The sequence below is a fragment of the Saccoglossus kowalevskii genome, chromosome 6, assembly GCF_978046115.1.
Source record: "Saccoglossus kowalevskii chromosome 6, keSacKowa6.1, whole genome shotgun sequence".
In the NCBI taxonomy this organism is placed as follows: Eukaryota; Metazoa; Hemichordata; class Enteropneusta; family Harrimaniidae; genus Saccoglossus; species Saccoglossus kowalevskii.
In genome coordinates, this window is record NC_140646.1 from 9301809 (window position 1) to 9316275 (window position 14467).

The window sequence follows — 14467 nt, forward strand, 5'->3', positions numbered from 1 at the left end:
AAGTGACATACACATGAATGCACATGTATGGACAGACAGATGAACATTAAGTGACATACACATGAATGCACATGTATGGACAGACAGATGAACATTAAGTGACATACACATGAATGCACGAGTATGGACAGACAGATGAACATTAAGTGACATATACATGAATGGACACAGATGAACATTAAATGACACACATGAATGCACATGTATGGACAGACAGATGAACATTAAGTGACATACACATGAATGCATGAGTATGGACAGACAGATGAACATTAAGTGACACACACATAAATGCACATGTATGGACAGACAGATGAACATTAAGTGACATACACATGAATGCACATGTATGGACAGACAGATGAACATTAAGTGACACACACATGTATGGACAGACAGATAAATATTAAGTGACATACATGAATGCACATGTATGGACATGTTTGGACAGACAGATGAACTATATGTGATTTACATATGAATGAAAATGTAATGCTGTGATACTTACACTTGTGATGACACATTTATGGGGACCTTTGGGACCTTTCAAACACCTTAATTCAGTTCTGCCATCTTCTGTTAATGTAATAGAAAAACATGCTTTCTTTCGAAGAGGTGCGGTGACATTAGGATCACATGGTGGTTGATAAAGTGTAGCTAATATACTGCCATAAACAACCTATAAATCCATAACAATTCAAAATGTTAATGGGCAATAAAGCTGCATTTAAATTAGAGTGTAATCAACAAACAAAGAGTTAAAATTACAACATCATTACATTGACATAGTATTTGCTTGGAGTTATTGGAAACAAGGTTTCCCTGTTTGTTAAAACCCATGAACAAATTGAAGGGCACATATACAAAACTATATTGGGTTAATCTTTACACAATGCCTTTGAATCCATTTTAATTAAATGCGTCTCTTACTGTATATAAGTATGTGTCTGAAAGATTGCCCACTATAAAAGATAGATCACTAGTGGGCGATGTTTTGGCACCTGGGCAATCTTTGGATGCCACAATAACAAATACACACTGGAAAAAATAACTTTGTAGGAGAGATAACTTAAGATGTTTTTTTTTTCAAGAGAATGAATTATTAGGATACACATGAGCTAGACAGGTTTAGCAGGAAATTCACACATGTTGACAGTGTCAGCCCAATGGAGCTTTGTAGAAAGTTCGCAATTCTTTCAAAAAATAACACTGTGACAAGTTACGGCAAAAAAAATATGATGCAAGTTCATTGTTAGACTAATTTAGATCAAAATTATGCAACTGAAAGCTTTGTCAACCTAGTGAGCTTGTACTGAAACAGGAACAAGCACCTATTCCAATCAACTTTTTCCTTTCTACATGCCTGTAGTTACATTTATGTCTTGATTAAAAAAGATTAAAGCTTGTACATTTTGCTGAAATCAAAAAGAAGCGATCTTCAGTACGTAGGGATCACCAGAGACACAAGGAGATGCATACATCAGGATGCCACATTTTACAACATGTTTCTTTTTTTAAATATAAACCTTTTTTGAACACAAGATTACATTTAATTTTTTTTTAAATTGAATTGAGTGCAGGAATTAATGGTTTTTATGGTACCAAGTGAAGACCGAACTCTGTACAAGAAAGCATAAGCAATGTTTTACAACTGGTGATCCTCCAAAATATGACCCAGTATCTAAAACATCGCCCAGGCAATTTTTCAGATAAATACAGTAATTATACATTAAATTAGAAAACCACAGAAATTGATGTGCATCAGTAAATGACTATGTAAAATGTTTATACCAAGTTTTAATAAAATTAGCTGAGGCATGCCAGGAAAACAGTTGATAACACATTGAAATATACGCATCGGACCCAAAACTAAATTAATGTACATATTTACATGCATATAAGAATTATGTCATTTTTTTTATCAAATTTTGAATATGATGAATGTACATGTATGCCCAGGCATGTTCATGAAATATTAGATGAGTATACTCGTACATGGACAAGCTTGCATGAATTGAGCCCACAACACTTGAATTAAAACTGAACAAAGCGTTTAAAATTAAGAATACATGTAGGTAATATTGGCGATCCGCTCCGCTAGGATTGCCCTTATAATCACTTTTGTCGTTTTTTGTGTGGTTGTGTGTGTACATTTCCAGTGTTTTCACGTATTATTTCTTCTGTGATTTTTTTGGCTTGGCCGATTTCGTTCAAACTTGGCAGGTAGGTCACACCTTCACCCTAGTTATTAGGAAAAATCTGAAAAAATGTTTTGGCCAACCGTTGCCATAGCAACAGCAAAAAAACTGATTTTTGGATAGCTTCGCGCCAAATGTATCTCCTCCTACAAATTTAGGATAAAACACTTCAGACATAGCTCATTCTACTCAGCTTGAGTGTGGGCACAAAGTTACTATTTGAATTTTTGATATCTGTTTTCATTACCGAGAAATTTGACCCCAAAGTTGGGGTAACTTTTCACCAGCAGCGGCTCCGCTGGTTTTGTTCATACTTCACAGGTAGGTTGTGCCGTCACTAATTGGAAAACAATCCTGGCCCACCACTGCCATTGCAACATCCAAAAACTGATTTGTGAATACTTTCGCCCCAAATGTATTACCTCTAACCAGTTTTGTACACAGTCAGCTGGCATCGGTGTCGCTGGGTGTATATGATAAAGGGAAGTTGTGCAACCAAATTTGCCGAGTTTGCAGTTTTTCGCCAATAAATAAATAACTAAGGCAACAACTCGCGGTTTTTCAGCATTTTTGTAATAAAGACATTATTCTCTATCAATAATCCGCCCAAAACAGGAACACTTCTACTAATTCTTGTGTTTTTTCGACGTTTTTCGAAAAACCTGCGATTAGGCTGCGAAAGTAGAACATTCCGGAGGGGGCGAAACGGAAGAGCCAAATTTAACGCGTAAAAATAGAACGCGTATTTTGACCTCTATGCGGTCATTGCCAAAGAGCCCCGCATGCATCCATCGCCTGGCGATGCTCTTCCATTTCACCAGTTGCGTTTTTTTGACTAAATTTGGGCAGTACTGTCAGTTACGAAAATTGATGAATAAATTAATACACATAAAATATGAATCACGGGCTAATTCAATGGTCACCGAACACTCCACTACTAAACAATCTGTGGCAAGATAGTAGCGTACTGTATATTTGACCCAGATTTGACAAGCGTGGTACAGTTTTTTGCGCGTGTCCGTAATAACGCGCACAAAGGATTGTGGGACAGAGTTCTTTATTTGCTGGCATTCTTGACTTTTGACTGCAGTTCTTTTTTATATTTTAGAGTAAATGCTTCTGATATGCTCTTACATTGCTTAATATCCGTCTGAAATTCTGGACTGTGGTTGTATATTTAAATAACTCACCGTGAATAGTGTTTTGCATTATGAAGTATATTATTATGAAGGTCAAAACACTGTACTTTAGGTAAATATTTACCATTTCGTTATTTCATTATTTCGCTTTCCAGCATTTTCAGGAAACGCTTCATTCTAGAAAATGCTATCGCAAAATGGTTGGAAATAATAAATGTAACAGCAGGATACGTCCTAGCACAGTCACTCTACTAGAACAGTGACTGTGGACCTAGTAATATACTAAGTGACTCCTAAGACTGAGTGGTGTTTGCGAACTTCGTATTAGTTATAAACCGACGTTAGCTTCACGTTTATGTCACACCATGGAAACAGCCAAAAACATGTTGCTTGTTTTTGAGCGGAGCGGATCGCCAACCAGCCTACCGGCTTGTTTGAGTATGACCAAGTCACTTACATGTAGTTTTGTGTCTGGCTTGTCTGGCTCATCTGGGTTAACACTATGGTAGCAGAAAACAACCATTGATGTATGGCAGGATATATCAACAATATTTATTCACCACAACAGCTAGTGTAATCTAAAAGTTATGTTTTTACCTCTATGTAAACCAATCCACCATATGGTCCAATCTCAGGCTGCCATAAACCCAATAAATACCCATAGGGATGAAGAACTGAAATGGCAATACATACAACTCAATATATGGTTTATAGTGACACTCATACAAACATGTCCAAACAAGTTCTTGTTAATGACAGAGTTTCTGTTGGAATTAGGAAAAATGTTATTCATTCCAAAAATAAATTGCACCAATAGCAGAGTTGATAATCTAAAGTTAATAATTGGCTTGTCTAGTATCAGCAGAAATTAGACTCTTCCAAAATCGTAATTTTTGCTCAGAAATTAAACAGGATATGATATTCATACATTTTTTGTATCCAAACTGAATTTCATTTGTCCAGACTCATGTACAGAGATACAAGACACACAACGAATCATTATGGACAAATAATCTCAACATGTACAAGTCATTGAAAATGACACAGTCTCTGTTAAATTTTTGAAAGTTCTCTTGTGCTCAACATATTAAAGCGGAAGAGGGGTTGTCGCGAGCGTGTCTTTGAAACTTGAGTCCCAAGTGGCAAATACAACAGATTGTTTATTTACATCAAATTCAAACATGTGTTGCGTGACAACCCCTCCGGTTTAAGATATAGCAGAGAAAAACATAGATCACACGTGAAAGCAAAACAAATTGAGGTAGATGTCTATGGTTATTGCACTCGCTAAAATTGTTTAAAGTATGTTTGAGAAAATGAAAGTCTGAGGATGGGAATGAGGCACTAAAATTACATTACCAGATGTACATCTCATGAATATGAATGCTTGTTGCCATGGTGCCCTACAATAAATCTTTACATGGGGCTTTAATACAATGTTAACATATGTGTAATGACCGAATTTGAGATTCTGTGATAGGGAATACAGCAATTGCAACTCTTTGTATTGTTAGTTCTGGACTAAAGTGGCTAATAGACACTTTGTACAAGTCAAGCGCCCTCTTGTGTTGAATAATATTGTGAAGGCAGTGTCCTCAAATTTGCAGTTTTAATAAATATAAGTTCAAAATAGTGTGTTGAATAGAATTTAACGTTTGTCACACCTTTAATTTAAATTCACATGGGAGGCCCCCTCAAACGATGGTGATCTATCTGTGAATTACACTTGCCCATCTACATCATAAAATTAAAAGAACTCCCCCTGCTGGGGGATAAGTTCGTCAGTTTATTATTGTAAAACGTCCATATCCCCATAACCATATCTGAGAGGCGGGAAGCAATATAGATATGCGAAAGGCACTTGCTTGTTTTATTTTTAAAAAACAAGATGGCTGCCAGTCAGCCATTTTGAATCGAATCGCTGAACCACTGCAAGTGCATATGTCCCACATAAAGTACTAGACACATGCAAAGAATGAAAGGAATCTGTCCATAGGATTCTGAAATATGATTTCAAACGGACGGATGCACGGAATGACGGTCGGAGGACATGTATTCTAACATGTATAATCTATGTACCAAATTTGAATGAAAACTGACAAAGCATGTCCAAAATACGACATTTTCAAAAACACAAGATGGCTGCCAGTCGGCCATTTTGAATTGAATGTGCATATGTCCCACATATAGTACTAGGCACATGCAAAGAATGAACGGTCCAAAGGATTCTGAAATATGACTCCGGACGGACGGACACACAGACGGACGGACTTCATTCAAACATGGACTAATAATGTTTGTATCAAATCTGAAAATCAACAAATCCTGTCCAAGATGCCACATTTTCAAAAAAATGCGTCGGCCATCTTTGATCTGATTAAGGAACAAACTGACATGGACAGGTATTCTAATATGTATGATGTGCGTGCCAAATATTATTGAAAATTGCTTAATGTTTGGAGATATATGTAGTAGTATGTTCAAAAAGCAAGACTAGGCCGCCATCTTTGATTTGATTGTAAAACAAATTGTCATGGACATGTAATCTGAAATGTACAATGTATGTACAAAATTTGAACAAAAGCTGACAAAGCATGCACAAGATACCACATTTTCAAAAAACAAAATGGCTGAAAGTCGGCCATGTTAGATCCGATCACAAAACGAATCATCATAGACATGTATTCTAACATGTATAATGTATGTACCAAATCAATAAATAAGTATTGGCCAAGATCTAAAACATAATACTATTATAAAATGATGTTAAATTGCTTATTTATATACTTACTTTTTGCATACATATCTCGAAATGTTGGCTTTCTCCATCCTTCAAGTTTGTCTACACCATATTCTATTGGCAAAAGTTAAGAAAGGATCATGTGTGATAAATACATAGATATTGAAAATATTTTCGTAATAAACTGTCCGTACGCATTATCAAGGGAGCGCTTTGTCAATAATGAGTGAAAATTTCAAGGCAATTGGCCAAAGTGTCTATCAGCTATTTTAATTTAAAACCCCAGAATTCACCAAAAATAGAAGACGAGAAAAAAGCTGATTTGCATATTTGCACGTTAAACCGGGAATTACTGCTTTGTCACACTTTGTCAGACTTTCTAGACAATTGAAATTGAAGTGAACATATAGACATAGACATTTGATGTAAAATCGTTGAACCAGAACAACTGCTCTTGAATATATAAATCAGAAACACGTCATTCGTACCAGTGTTTTGATGGGGGTCGGTAAAAACATGTGGTAATTCTCAGTAAATATCACGTCATCTCCAGCACCGACCATAAAATCTCAAAAATTTCGACCGGTTTTAAATAATTTGTGTTGAAAATCTGACATGCTTTTAGAGTACAAAATTAAGGTGCATTTTCGAACAGTCGAATTTTTCAGAATAGAAATCCGCAAATGAAACAAGCAGCCAGTCGGCTGAGATAGCTCTGCTGTTAGCAATGCACACTGCAATTAAAGAACAGAAGATATCATTGGAAAATGAACAATATGTATAGTATCAAAGCAATGGGACTTGCTGTTTTCAACAAGAATTCAAAAATATCACAAATAATCATCAAAATTAGATAATTGAAGATATCAACACGAAATTAACAAGTCTGAAAGAGTTGCAATCGATGCAACTTCAACTATCCATTTCTCATCTTGAAATAAAAAAAAAAAAATCGAAGAGCATCGGGGGATACATTAATAACCAGTCTTACCAATCGCAAGCTTTATTATTGACACCTATTCGCTACCATTATTTTTATAATGATGTGCCAATCTTAACCAACCATGTACACACCATTTCACCATTTCCTAACCATGGTAAATATTTGATTTTATTACACATGTACTGCAGTTTATTTTGATTCGTCCCTAAAATCAAAATCGGTATTTCAACACCTCATATGCAAATGAGGTCTGACAGCAAACAAAGTAGTCCCTTTGAGAGTACCGTTTTTCGAAACATGGCAGAAATAAACAATATTAAGAAGTACTATATTTTTCTTTTGGGGTACATGAACATACTTGCCTAGTGAAATGAAATTTGAGCAACAGTAATGGTACCTTTAGCCAGTCACTTATTTTGACTAAAACTAATTTGCATATCACCCATGCAATAATGTTTTCGGTATTTTCACGGTCGATATGCAACTGAACATGGTATTTCCATTGGCTACCGAACTATTTTTATTTTATAAACACATTTTTGTCCGGTTCATCGTCAGGCAACATTTTTGGTGTGTTAGGTGTACATCACATGGAATACTATGATTGGGAGAACTTAATATATGTTGACCACCTGGAAACTGAGTTTTATAAACCTTGAAGGGCTCTCGGAAGATCCACCCGCAGTAAAATCAGCGTTTACTATGCAGCCGCAACCATCAACATCAACATCAGGTTTCTGCTGGCAACGTTGCGGCGTTAGTCCCAAATAAAGATTATTAACGCCAAATAAGCAACATTTTAACCGGTAACCAAGACTCAGTCAATCCACGACCAACAAGCAACATCACACACGAAGTTGTAGCGTGCAGCTCAGCGACAACAGCTGTCGACGAAAGTCAACCCGTCAGTGGAGTACCGTAGTTGCACGGCATGTTTGCCAATACATAATTCTGTGGAGTAACTTTTAACTTCAACATAAACTGTGTATTGTAGTCATCCAGTTCTGGTTCTGCCGTGGTCCCAACTAAACGTCCACGAGTAATTTATTCAGACAGTGATTCAGATTACACGCATGATTATTTTATTTCCACACAGACAGTGGCACGCGTTCTACACTGACACGCGTTGCTAGGGAGCAACACTACCTTGGAACATATTAATGGGCAATGGGGTTCCCGACCTAAATTCCAGCCGAATTCGTTGCACGTTGTTTCTTTAATACGAAATAATCAAATATGGAACATGTGTAATAATAACAGAACCCCACACCCTCCCCATGGCTTTCGTTGCGTATGGAAGTTATTTTCATGAAAGTACGGCCGCAGGATACACCGCATCCCTCATGAAAATAACTTCCATACGCAATGAAAGCCATGGGAAGGGTGTGGGGTTCTGTCTTAATACTATGATAAAACGCATTTGGACATACGTTATTATACACAAGCAAACTGACATTCCTGTAGTACTGAGGTCCCGTTTGCATTTTAAAGGATAACGTTTACCACTCACAAATGACTCATTTTACCACTCGCATATGCCGTTTTTTACCACTCGCATATGGCATATTTTGCTACTTGCGACTCGCAAATGTGGTACTCGCATACGGCATATTTTCTAGGTCGTACATACCTCGCCAAAGAAAAGAACTCTTTTCTGAATCTCAGCAATGGTGTAGTCATGTTAAAGAGACCATTTCTATTTTAGGGCTTTCCTTCCAGAAATATTAACCAGTCGTGTGAAAAGGGGGATAAAACTATACCGCCATGGGGGTTGGGAGCCATATAGAAAGTAAGTCTACTGTAAAATTAATTATATTGGCAAGGAAGTGTTTGCAGTCGAAACATGTAATGTACAGTATTATGCCATCAGCTGCTGATTTAATAAATTTGTTCTCATTTTTCACTTGAGGGAAAGGAAGATGGCTGGGAATTTTTCTTTTGTATGTAGAATTGTCTTTCAATGTCATATCAAAACAAAATTTACATTATTATTTACACCACTTTTTTAAAAAAATATTTATTTTTGAGCGATTTGTATATTTCATTTACTTTCATACATTTCTTTTCTGATGGTGACATATTAAAACAGACTTATTTACATTGTCATTTAAGTTTATTATTTTACATTGATATTCTGAATAGAATTATTTACATATCATCAATATAAGTGCATCATTTACTTTTACACGCTTGTGAATAAAAAACATTGGTGGTAACACAGACCTGTTGTCATGCCTCAAAAAATCCACAACCAAAAAGTAAAGCCTCTATTATTACCATAATAACTATTATTTAGACAACCATTTTTTAATGAATTATTACAAGAATTTTTATTCAGACCAACTAGATTGACAAGCTATTATTCCTTTACTCTATCAGAACAAGTTAATGGTATATCCCATAAGACAGTGCCAATTGTTAATTTTTTAATGAAAATTGAAGTACAACGTTCTAGCTTTGTCATCATCTTTAATACTATCAAGGGTAAATTCCTTACTGCGATATGACTCTACCTCTGCTGTCAGATTTGCAATTTTAGCTTTCAAAAAAGTTAGTTCATCAGTCTGCTTTTTAAGCTTCTACACTAAAGATTTTTTGTATGATCTCAAAAACTCAATGTCCATATATTCTGCAGGTTTAGTAACAGGAAAACAGTAGTGATATTCAGTTGGTGGTGCAGTGCTGACAGGTATATCAGAGACATCATACTGGGTTCCTGTGTCCACAGTTAAACTCTGAGGTGTCTATAAAGTAAAATACAGTTGAATTATTTATTCATTGACACTTGTAGTAAATCTATGAAGATCTGCCAAAATATTGCACACAAAGGGGAGGGGGTCACTTGAAAGCTTGTTGAAAGCCAGTAGAAGTTCTATTATGTCTACATTTTCACTTTGTATACCTTGATGTAAAAATGTTATTACCTGTTCTGAAATGTGAACTCTAGGCTCTTCATCTTTGAAAGAATGAAGATCAGGTTCTGCTAGCTGCGAACATCGCCAACAATCAACTGTTTTGTTTTTCCTAAAACAAATGTTAAATATAATGTTTTCATTCATGGCTCAACATTGTACTAAGAAAGATTAAAAAATATAACAGAAAGAAAAAAAAAACAGCTTCTGTTTTTGTGCATTTCATATCTGGTCAAATATAGTCTCTCCATTGTCATATTTGCAGAAAATATTTAGTTAGAGAGAAAACGTGTAATAACTACTATAACTGACCAGCACTGCTTTGGGCCACATTTGCTGTCTGTACATGGAAAGTGCGTTGTCATGGGTTCATGTGCACTACTATAGAAATAATAGGACAAGCTGTGAAATCATTGTTCAGGTTGACATCAAAATGGTCAAGATTTGTTAATATGTAAAATAAAAAATCTGGTAAATACCTGTCAGTGTCATGAACAGAAGCTGTCAAAAAAGCTGTCAAAATAGTAAAACAGGAACATAAATGTACTACTTACTATCTTTACCCTGTAAACAATTTTACGTCTAGCAATCTGAAATGATTTCTTTGGCAGTTCCAATGTTGGAACATGGCTTTGATTCCGGAATGTAAAGTTTCTTCCCTTTCTCAAAATGTTTGCTACAAATACGAGAATGCTGAGAAGGCCTCCACTTGTCTTCTCTCTGTATAGCATAAAGAAATGCCTTGTACCTTGCAATGGGTTTCCTGGGAATCGTATAAAATGAAACATTGTCACCACAAGTTTTCCCTTTCGAGGTTTTGACTTGTTTGTACACCCCGGGACACAGCAAAATCCCATAATCGATTCAATAGCCACCTAAGAAAATAATAAAGAGTTGTTGTCATTGGAAAATTATAAAAAAAATGAGTACATAAACTGTTAAAATTCATGGGGCGAAATGACATTGACCGTTGATGTTATAAGACTTCACATCAGTATATCATAGCTTGACCGTGATCAATTTCCCGATCCTCTACAAAAAATACTGCACAAAAATATTTCTAAAAATTCATTATTAATCAGAGTATGTATCCATGTTATGTATTCTATTCAAAATCCACGAAATGTCAACATAAAACGTAAATGTGATCCTTACCTGACAAGTCGTTTTGCCTGCACTGAGTGAGCTCTGACTTCCGTATCCCAACTAGGTCAAACGGTCAATTTGCACATATCAATGCGCATGCGATTAATGGGCTTCCGGTAGAATGCGCATAATGGACTTCCGGTAGAATTAACATAATGGGCTTCCGATAGAATGCGCATAATGGGCTTCCGATAGAATGCGCATAATGGGCTTCCGGTAGAATGCGCATAATGGGCTTCCGGTAGAATGCGCATAATGGGCTTCCGGTAGAATGCGCATAATGAGCTTCCGGTAGAATGCGCATAACGGGCTTCCGGTAGAATGCGCATAACGGGCTTCCGGTAGAATGCGCATAATGGGCTTCCGGTAGAATGCGCATAATGGGCTTCCGGTAGAATGCGCATAATGGGCTTCCGGTAGAATGCGCATAATGGGCTTCCGGTAGAATGCGCATAATGGGCTTCCGGTAGAATGCGCATAATGGGCTTCCGGTAGAATGCGCAAAAGACAAGTACTGTCATCTATGTACGAAGTTTCATTGAAATGTGATTCAAACAAAAAATTATGATTTATTATGCAAATTAGGTAATTAATATGCACTGATTTTAAAACTAATCAGGTCTGTGCATTGTCCGAGAACATCTATGTACCAAGGTTCACTGAAATGGGATAATTAGTACTTGCAATATCAGTGTAAAAGCAAAAAATTATCTAATTATTCAAATTAGTTGATTTATATTAATACATTTTTAAACGTTATAATACTGTTATTTTTAAATGCCACATATACATCTTCCCTGGATACGTCATAGTGACGCTTGCCAAAAAACGCTTGAATTGCAGTTTTAAATATCATAACTTTAATGCCATTTTAAACAAGACATGACATGTCATGTCATAGCCCCTGCTCAGAACAAAATTTAAAAACTTATTTTGAACTGGGTTTGTGTCAGAGTGAATTAATTCATTATCAGCTGTATTAAAATTCTGTTATTAATTGTTCAGAATTGATGTGTTACAATTTTAGGGGGGTGGGGTAAAAATGTATTCATTTATTGGCTTTTCCGAGACTATTTATAACTTGTTAAACATATCATGCGATGTGCACTTGTAAACAATTATTACCAGTCCCTGTACCAACTTTGAACAAAACTGGATGACACATATCTGAGAAAAAGCTGGTAACAGCTAGAAAAAGCTTGTTTTTTTTTTCCTCGAAAATCTAGTTCCCAATTCCAATTCGTACAAATTTATCCAATCAAACAGGTCATGAATGACACTGCCTTCACTTGTTGTCATTTGAAAGTTGCAACATATAATTTGTCCAGTTTTTGGCATGGACATAAATTGGCAAACATGATTTCTATGGCATTTTCAAGTTTATAGCACTCTCCATTCTGATCTCGGCAAGAACACCAGAGAGCAACAAACAAGTACAACAGATAAAATGACAAGTATGCAAATCAGATCTGCAAATATGTAGAAGAGTCAGTGTTGTGTCTGTTTGGATAAACTTCCTTGTACAACTGTATTCCTAATACAAGAACACTGTCAATCACAGAACTATTCCAGCGAAAAACTTCTGATATTTTAGTCAGTACAGGGCAAAGATACTGTTTGTCATACAAGTACTAGCACCAGATGAGGAACTGAGGAACTGAGAAACTGCAATGATCCTTGGTGTACATTACCTATGTCAACAACTTTACTTCCCATGTACTTCATGTACAGATCTACATGTAGTTTGTGGCCCTGAATTAGTTTCAATATCTCGAAATAAGGACAAGAGTACTTCTCATATGACAATGATACAAATAAAGTGCAAGAATCCAGAAAAATATTAGTTTTTATTATCATACATTAATATTAACAAATCGTGTGAAATTGAACTTTTATGTACAGAGAAACACATATTTATGCTTTGGTTGACAGCACTTCTCAAAGAAAAAGACGACCTGCAAAACTTTATACAATTGTCAGATATGCAGCGAATAGTATGCTTTTGTAATATATGCAGTTTCAGTGGCTTTGCATTCTGAGAAAAAATTCTGGCTCTGCACCTGAAAAAAACAAAAAAACATTTAGTCAAAAGTAAGCAGAGGTTGTAGCATATGTGCTTCCATTAGCTGTTAAATTTAATTAAAAAAGATAATTGTGTACCGTCTTTTCAGTACAAAAAAAATATTACTTAATATATTCATACCAGCCAGAAAGAAATTGCAGTTTACACTGAGAAATTAGGAATATACATGGACAACAATTGATGCATGTCTAGCAATATACTGTTTGAAAGGCTGCAAGATGTAATGAAATAGCAACCAATCACTACTCGATTCGGACTGGCTGGGAAACTGCACAATACATACAAAAATGTATGCAGATGATATATGAGCAGCTCCACCAAATATAAAAATATTCTTTCCATAGTTATGACTCTAATGTGAATGTGATTTTCCACTCCTTAGCAATAGTAGTTAGAGTATTGTATTGTACTGTATCGTACAAGTTTATTGTGATTCTAAATGTGTTTGTAATATTATTTAGCTTTATTTAGCATTCTGTTTAGTTGGTTAACTTTACTGTATCTTAATGTAGTTTATTTTATTTTTATACGACCATAGAACAACTCACTGTAGTTTGTTTTAATGTTGAATAAAAATTAAAATCAGTCACTGTATAGTGGTGACGTATTGCGTGAAATTGCAAGGACAATACTTTTCTTGATTTGCGTGTCGTCGTGCGTCGATAAAAAATGCATGGAATGGTCGGCAGTATCGATTAAGTTCGTCTAGTGTGACATTCGTGGCTGGCGAAAAGCAAGATGCCGTATACTGTAAAATGACTAATTTTCCCTGGGTTTAAATTTCACTGATTTAGCATTTCAGGCATATTCAGCGGGTTTGAAATTCACGGTTTCGTCATTTAGATAATGTGTTCTATGCTAAATTTTACATATTCACTGTGTTTTAATTTAGCGCATTTTTCCAGTCAGCGAAATAAGCTAAATTAAAACCCAGTGAATAATTACCCCCTTTACAGTAATCGCTTAAATAGGCGTCAAGGAGGAGTGAAAGGCCCTAATTTGGTTCTACAATAGGCGTCATGAAATGTTCGAAAAATTACAGTCAATCAAAAAAACTGTTCACATGACAACAAATGATCACAGTACGGTACCTTACTTGTTTTCAAAGTGTTGTAATTGTTGATTAGTACTCAGTAGTGATTATATTAACGTACCAAAAATAAATTCGTTGAATTGTTATGAAATGCAAGTAAAATTCAACTTAGTTTTATCAAAAGCAAATGTTTTCAGTTACATGTTAACGCCCGAAGCAATACGATATCCGTCATGTTATCCTGGTTCGCACGAGGCGTGTTTATTGACCAGA

General features: G+C 35.7%; 2 protein-coding genes across 5 annotated transcripts in view; both read right to left on the minus strand.

Annotated features, from left to right (window-relative positions):
- Positions 1-14467, minus strand: part of LOC100377168 (F-box only protein 31-like) — a 45354-nt gene that overhangs the window by 22046 nt on the left and 8841 nt on the right. For all 4 annotated transcript variants that reach the window (XM_085500021.1, XM_085500022.1, XM_078008042.2 and 1 more), the window contains exons 2-4: positions 6129-6191; positions 3935-4011; positions 509-679 (exon numbers count right to left, since the gene is read on the minus strand). In XM_085500021.1, coding sequence (XP_085356147.1) covers positions 509-679; positions 3935-4011; positions 6129-6191 — 311 coding nt within the window. The remainder of the gene's footprint in view (positions 1-508; positions 680-3934; positions 4012-6128; positions 6192-14467) is intronic.
- Positions 9112-11129, minus strand: LOC146741491 (uncharacterized). The gene is made up of 4 exons (XM_085500027.1): positions 11088-11129; positions 10487-10807; positions 9945-10044; positions 9112-9764 (listed from the first exon to the last, which is right to left on the minus strand). The coding sequence occupies exons 2-3, from the start codon at positions 10787-10789 to the stop codon at positions 10027-10029; spliced, it is 321 nt and encodes a 106-aa protein (XP_085356153.1). The 5' UTR covers positions 10790-10807; positions 11088-11129; the 3' UTR covers positions 9112-9764; positions 9945-10026.